Source organism: Halyomorpha halys, unplaced genomic scaffold (genome assembly GCF_000696795.3).
Source record: "Halyomorpha halys isolate HHAL.00 unplaced genomic scaffold, Hhal_1.1 Scaffold488.1, whole genome shotgun sequence".
NCBI classification, from domain to species: Eukaryota; Metazoa; Arthropoda; class Insecta; order Hemiptera; family Pentatomidae; genus Halyomorpha; species Halyomorpha halys.
The window spans coordinates 123067-131257 of record NW_027112716.1 but is presented as its reverse complement, the minus strand read 5'-3'; the positions used below and the strand labels follow the sequence as shown (position 1 = coordinate 131257).

Genomic DNA, 8191 nt, shown 5'->3' with positions numbered 1-8191 from the left:
AATACCAAAGAGAAGAAATCTGAGCCATAAAAGATGATAAAAAAGCAAAACCTGTCAACAGAACTGGATTACTAGAGAGAAATGGGATTTCAACAGGATGATCTAGAAAGACAACAAATTCAAGTTAAGGAAACATACTTTTTGAGTAGAAAATTTTAAATAAAAATAAACAATAATTGAATAAATTTCTTCTTTGTCTTTTTAACTACTTTCCAAAACAAAAATTCTTTATGAAACCAAAAGATACTTTCATTATGAAGAGAAAATTATAATGGAAATAGCTATTTATAATCAATATTTAAAATAATAAATAGGAATATACAAATAAAAAAACATACAAATCCTTTCAGATTTATTTACTACATGATCGCACCGGAATTCTTAGATAAAAACATTTATTTATTTGTAGTCATCTTATTTCATGTTCTATTTCAATATTTATATCTTTTGTTAGTAAAAATACTCGACAAAGTGACTTTTGCCAACCATTTTAAATTAAAGTGCTTGTAATTTGTTTATTTATAAACAATATTTATCATTTTTAATGCCTTCTTGAAGTCACAGGCTCTGATGGAAGTAGTTGAATACACTGAACAGAAAGTTTTGGCTGTAAATGGCTAGTGTTGATTGGTACTTCAGGAATTTTCTTTTCTTCATCAATCTCCTCTCGGTCTAAAAAATCATTATAAATTATTATCACTTAGAATATAATTAAGTTATTATAAACATATTTTGACAATTACTACTGTGGTGAGATGAATAGGTCTAAACAGTTGAGCGGTCATACCATTGTCATAATAGCTACAAAGCTGACAAAAGCTATTAAAAAGTTCTAAAACAATGGCAAATACTTACTGAAAAAATAACTATTTTTGAAACAGGATGTTTGTTAATGGAATCTACAGAAAGAATAATCACATTGTAATAGTTGCTAAGAATGAACTTCGGTTGATCAATTGTTTCAGAACCACAGGTATTACTTACTTAATATAAGAAATACAAAAATTAAAAGCAGTCTGAAACTTGTTCGAACTTTACTGGTCAAACTAAATAATAAAGTTTCCTTTTAATGATAGCACATTTAATATTTTATTAAAATAATAACTATCCCTGAACAAATAAACCTTAATACTGTATTTTTAAAATTACTTGTCATGAAATAATGGAATATATAAAGTAATTGTATAAATCTAGTGATCAGCAGAGTATATTAAATATATAAAGAAACTATGATAAAAGAAAAAAAAGATGGATTTAGGTGACCGCACTCAGTTTATAATCAAATAAACCACTTATCCACTTCCGATATGAAGGCACAGTATTAAAATGAACTAAAAATGATTTAATAGTAGGTAATTGCATACCATTTCTTTGGAGAAGCAAAGCCATTATAGGTAAAACTTTAGATGCTATGAGTCTTCCATCGTCACTAAAAACAAAAAAAATGTATAGAAAGTATGAAAGTAGATATAGTAAAAATATACCACTGCAAAATTAAAGCATCATGTAATAACATTTTCAAAATAAAAACTGTAATAATTTAATTAGACCAAATTAAAAAGTTCAAATTTAACGATTCATATAAAGTAATTAATGGAATATATTAACAATAACAAGGTTAAATTAACTTTCAATTATTCATTTTTGAAAATACAGCTTCTCACAATCACATAACTTCCTCTAAAGGACTTACTTTCCAAAATATTATCAACGTTCATTTCAGTTCCCTTTGTCATTGTGTTTCAATTATTTATAATTTTGCTTATCAAAATGCACCTTTGTAGGGGTCCTGAGAAAATACCCATTGTACAGGAATATGGGGAGGTACAATTTCTTCAGAGGGATGAGATTTCAAAACATTCCATGAACTGCCTTCATTGTGGTGCACTTTGTAGAATATCCCAAAACTCTTTGAGGTAATTTAAAATAACTGTAATTTTCAACACCTGGATAATCGAAAATCTCTCTTTCAAAAAAGTTTTTGAGCTCTTGGCTAACTGGGTGACAATATCCCATCCTCAACATGATTATATCAAATAGATGTTGGCTACATCCCCAACCATACAAGATATCCGGGTTATTGGAAGTGGAGAGAAGATTGTGGATATGGACGAGCCCTTATTCAGAAAACACCAAATAGCACGGCCATATTTATAATATCTAGGACGAAAGGTCACCTCTGCAGTGTTTTGGAAAAGCTTGGTCACCTACAGGATTCAAAGCTAATTGACATTGGTAATAGGAGCCGACCTGTTGGTTGCAGTGCACAGCAACTGAGAAGTAGACCCATATAACTTTCTAACTTTCATAATTTGTCTATTATGATACTTCCAATTAATGGAAGAAAAAGTTAATACATCTAGTCTGTTTTAGTAATAGCATGGAATTTTTATAGCAGAATAAATAGTTCTGATAATTTTTTAAAAAAACGATGACTATCGTGGCATTAGTCAAAAGAGCAAGAATAAGATTGTTGGGACACGTTAAGAGGATGCCTGATGACAGAATACGCAAAAAGATGGTTTATGGAAAACCAGATAGAAAAGAGGACGTCCCTGGTTGCAGATAGCTGGACGATGTGGAGGAGGATTTGAAGCTCTTAAAGGTTGGCAGATGGAAGGAGAAAGCAAGAGACCGTGTAGAATAGTTAGCTGTGGTGGAGGAGGTCTGGGTTCTAGCAGGACTGTAGTGCCATAATATATAATAATAATAATATATGAAGTAATTAAGGAGGTGTGTTATCAACAGAAGAAACCGGCTGGGTTATGGTACCATTCACTGACTTCATTTCATGGAGTCATTAACTTAATTTTCATAATTAACATAATTTGGTTCCAATAGGGGTCAAAAACGTATTTACACACCACTACAGTTGGCTTCACCAAATTAGAAGTGCGGACCAGCAATGCCTGTACATGAATCTTTTACTTCAATAATGTTAATAATATTAAGAAAGATCCACAACCAATTGTACTTATGCCGCATTTTATTCACCTCAAATCGATAAAAATATAGATACCCAAATATATTAATATATATTTAAATTAAAGTTTCTACCATTTAAATAACTAATATTGACGTTGATAAATGTGGTGCGGCACTTCAGCAAATGCCCAGAAAGGTTCAAGTGTTCCTAACGCCAATCTTTAACTCAATAATTAGGGGTACAAAATTCCAAATGTAGTGAACAAATTTTCATATAACCAAGATTAAAAAACAAGACAAAGGCATAAACAACTCTTCCTCGTTCAGATCAGTTTACTCCCAATCTGTTCTATAAATTTCGAAAAATTACTATATCCACGATGAATGGACATACTAATAGAAAAACAAATTATTCTTGATGATCAATTAGGTTTCCGTAAATCACATTCGACGACACAGCAAAACTACATCCAGTAACTCACTACACATCGACTGCACTAAAACATAAATCTCTGGCACCAGAGACTTCTCTTTAAGCTCAAGACTATACTAACATACCCTTACTAATAATTCTTAGTTTATTTCTGTTGCACAGATTTTTCCTTATTCGGCTCAGTGCTATCTATCTTCAATCAGACCAATCCTTGCCGGTGTACCTCAAGAATCAATACTTTCACAACTATTGTACATAACTTTTACACTCAATCTCAAAATGTTAGACACGCCCATTGAAATTAAAAAAAAAAAAAAACATTCACGTTTTATTTATCTTCGATTGATAATATTTTTTTAAGCACACGTTGAAGTATAAATTATGATATTGAAATGGAGACAACCTTCTCAGACCTTGAGGATTATTTAAATCCAGTATCAGTAAACATTGACATTTTATTTGCGTCAATCTTTAAAATACCATTTCTACTTCAGTACATTGTTGAATTTGTTTCATAATAGACTTAAAAGAACGTGAGTTATAAGAAAAATAAGTATTTCTCTGAAGAAGAGCGCCGTTTGATTTCTTCACTCCACAAGGACAGGATGAGTTGTAGGGAAATAGCCCGCCGAATCAAACGGAGTTTTACATCGGTCGCGAAGTTTATTCGGTACGGGGAGGTATATAGAACCCACCTTTCTACTGGGAGGTCCTCTGCTTTGACATTATGAGAGAAACGGAATGTTCTACGAATCGCATCAAACTCTTGTAAAACAACAAAAGCAATTGCTGAGAAATCTGGAGTTCAAAGAAAACTAAGGAATGTCTAAAGATTATTTTAAAAAAAATCCAAAAACAATTTTTAATTGACAAGAAACCCAATTTTGAGTACCCGTCACAAATTACCCCGGATGGCCTTTGATGGATTTTCGTATTATTTTCATAACTTAAGAAAAGAAGAAAACAATTATCAAGGCGTCAAATGGGAGGAGGAAAAGTTATGGTTTGGACATCAATTGGTTACAAAAAGAAAGGAAATTTGGTATTTGTTTCATCAAGAGTAAACTCAGTTGAATATAAAAATTTGTTAGAGGAACGAAAGTTGACTTTTAATATGTCTGAAGGCACACCAATTTTGCAGCAAGATAACGCCCCAATACATTCAGCACAAATTATTAAAGACTGGTTTAATTGCTACAACATTGACAAATTAGACTGGCCTGTTGTCCCCCGATCTGAACATTATTGAAAATGTTTGGGGAACTCTTTCAACAAGGGTGTACTCTGAGTCAAGACAGTTCCGAACAATCGAGAATTTGAAACATGGGAACAATTACCTCAAGAAACAATCAAACTATCGTAGGCTTCATTACCAAACAGAAATTTTGAATTAATAAATGATGGTGGAAAGGCCACGAAGCATTAAATTTTTTTTAAAAATAATTATATATAGAGCTATTGAGGAATAGAATATATATTAACTGTCATAATATCAATCATGGCTGAACAGATACGTCTAAACTACAATTAAATTGATATTGGTACCATTCAATTTCTTCTTCGTCTCCTGGTTTGCTCACTTCATTTTGTATTTTTTTATCAACCTTTTTAGATTCTTTCCTGAAATCAAAAATAAAAGTTTAGGAACGTAAGTGGATGACTAATATTAATTTCCAAACCAATAAATTAATATTTAAAAAATCATTATAATTGTAATTTGTGTAATTATGTCACATTTGTATTTATAATATTATTTGTCTATGATTTAAACTTATTACTGTATGTAACTGGGGTTATACTAGTTACGATAAATTAAGTATAACTCGACATATAGAGTATAGTAAAAACATAGTGGTGAAAATATTATGAAGACGATTCAATTGTTCTTCAAGCCAATAGGCATGTATGTTTCACTTCATTTAATGCGAAACATATATCACGTCATACAGCTGCAATATAATACCTTATGCATGTAAAAGTCACATAAAAACAAACAAAGAAACCGGCACGTCAAAAATAGAAACGTAAAACACACTGTTATAGGTGCATACATTAAAACTACTGGTATCGCGACTAATGTTAATAAACAACCAAAAAAATAGTTTTAACATAGAAAATACAGGTCATGGATCATTTATAACCATGATCTGGAGCTTTAAATGTTCATTCTAGTGAAGATGCATTGTTTATTTTACTTTTTAAAAAAATTGAAAATTTAAAGAATTGGTCTCAACCATTATTTTTTTTCGAATAACAAAGGACTAGCTGACTTAATGACAAGCTTGGAATAAATTATATAAATTGTGTAAACGTCATGCGTTGTTCCAATTTCTAGACAAAAGAATACAAAGTAGTAAACAATTTTACGTGATTTGGAGCTGTCCAACTTTAAATCAATAATATACACTGTTGCTATATTATAAATCGATAATATATATATTCAATGAGATAGGAAAAAATAATTAACTTCAAATAATAATTAACGAAAACCATCTATTTATAGAGCTGCTCTATAATAATCTCTTAAGTACATACCATAACCCTTTTAGGTCTTCTGTTTATATGATAGTCGTCGAATAAAGATTGTAAAAAGATAACCTAATGAGAAAAGTCACTCCGAAAAGTGATAATGCAAGCGCATGAATCAGCATCTTTTGTTTTGCGTCAAAATAAAGTAGATAAAATTTTATATAGACTCCATAGAACAAAATTTCATATGGTTTATATAAGTTTGAGGGGTACCCCAATTTAGAGATGACCCAGTGTATCAACTTTGTTATCAAACCATTATGTAAGATTTAAAAATTAAGGAAAAATTGATTCCACACACAACAGGTGCCCGACGTTGGTTTGTTGTATAGTCGCCCAGCATGGTGAGGTGGATTTCTATGTAACCCAATTGTTGACTGGACATGGATGCTTTAGAGCCTACCAGTACCCATTCAAACTGGACAAAACCGCAGAATGCCCTCCATATCAGACTGTCAAACACCAGAGCACTTATTATTCACTTTAGGGCCGAAAGAAGCTAATTGGAGAGATTGTGTAGAGGAAGCATCACACCAGAAAAAGTTGTGAGCCATATGCTACGCTTAGACCAGCATTGGGACGCAGTGAAGAAATTCATTAGCCATCCTTAAGAGGTCAAGAGTTGAAAAGAGAGCCAGAAGGTGGTATTAGCATGGAAAACAAGGAACTCATGCGAAGAGAAAAATGAGGTGGCACACTCAGCCATTTTCCTCCATGAAGTATTGCCAAACAGCGGTTCCCCGAAGAGTAATGAACAAGTGTAGTGCGATAGTTTTAATAGGTTAAAATCCCATACACGGATAAGGGCAGACCTATCCATGTCTTTAGAAGATTTTCCCCGACGCAACACACCCAAATACGCGCGCCCGCACACAGACACACAAAAAACTTGATCACAAACCTTCGCATCTGAAAAAAAGGAAAACTTCACAATGTTAAAATATCATTACAGCGTTTTTTACCCTAGACTATGAGTCACATAGTTTCATACTTACATTATATCTTTAAACATTTCTAGCAAAAATCTATTAAAAGAACCCAATCTGGGAATTGAAGTAAAAAAACTTCACTCTAAATCTGTTACCATATTTTATGTCTAAGACCCTCATGTAAGAAAAGATGTTTCAAATTAGCATGATTGGATATTTCATAAAAGGTATGGAGTGTAATAAATAATTCTACCTTTAAACTTCGAAAAAATTCCTTATCTTTAAAGTATTTCTTTGATCTAGATAAAACTTCTATACTTGCCACGGTCTGAAACTATGGCTGTTACATCAAACTAGGACCTTCTTCCATCAATTTAAAAACCGACAAACAGAACTTATTATTTCCATATTCACAAGTACTTGATTTATTAATAGAGTAATAATGTTACTATTAGCTTTTTGTTCCTCTTTGTTTAACCTTCTTTTATATTTTATGAAATTATTTGTCGTCACCCTTTATATGTTCCTTTTGTAAATCACTTAAACATATTGTTTTATTGCTTTTGTAATATAACATTTAACATATTCTTGGCCTTTTCCGGTAGCTTCGTCATCTGCTCCGACGTACTTTTTTAACTTTAATACCACCTCACGCGCAACTTTAACATACTTAGCTTTAAAATGTCATAATTCTTTCTTTTTTTACGTTTAATTTTCCGTTTCCTCATATCTCTATTTACACACCTTCTCTTTCTCTACTCTTTTCTTATTCTGTACCCATGTTATTACTACATTTACTAATTACTTCTTTCGTCTAACATAGCTTTATATTTTATTTCTCTATTTATGTAATTTACTTATACAGTGCATGGGTCATATATATTTTTATTCTTTTTTTTTCCACTATAAATTCAATTTTAAATGATTACTATTAAATTAAAATATCCATATTTCTTTGTTTCATTTCTACTATTTGACTTTATATTTTTATTTCCTTAATCCTGTAATTTTACTTACATATTTAATTACCTATATATACGTTTTATTTCCAACTTTTTTCATTACTTTATTTTAAAAATTTTCATTTTGTTCATGCATTTACTAACGAGATTTTCAGATGAATTTTATTATTCGTTCCTCTTGCTTAATTTTAATATTACTCTTCTAGTGGCCAAGAGACTTATTAAAATAAAAATTGGAGTTCTGGCAATGGTCAGATTCTCCACTTAAGTTGGGTGTTTGCGGCTTTAGCGCACTTGCTCAGCCTCCACTGGCTCATTACCAGTGATGCGGCGAGAGGGATGCGCTGGGATCTCTCGAGCTCTGCTCTACCCCTCACACGTGGGGGATAGAGTGGGCTCAGGGATCCTCAGGT

General features: G+C 31.7%; 1 protein-coding gene across 3 annotated transcripts in view; it reads right to left on the bottom strand.

Annotated features, from left to right (window-relative positions):
* Positions 1-335: 335 nt before the first annotated feature.
* LOC106683488 (uncharacterized) overlaps positions 336-8191 on the bottom strand; it is an 84416-nt gene continuing 76560 nt past the window's right edge. For all 3 annotated transcript variants that reach the window (XM_067050511.1, XM_014424988.3, XM_067050512.1), the window contains 3 exons: positions 4904-4978; positions 1365-1429; positions 336-672 (listed from right to left, as the gene is read on the bottom strand). In XM_067050511.1, coding sequence (XP_066906612.1) covers positions 542-672; positions 1365-1429; positions 4904-4978 — 271 coding nt within the window. In that variant the 3' untranslated portion in view covers positions 336-541. The remainder of the gene's footprint in view (positions 673-1364; positions 1430-4903; positions 4979-8191) is intronic.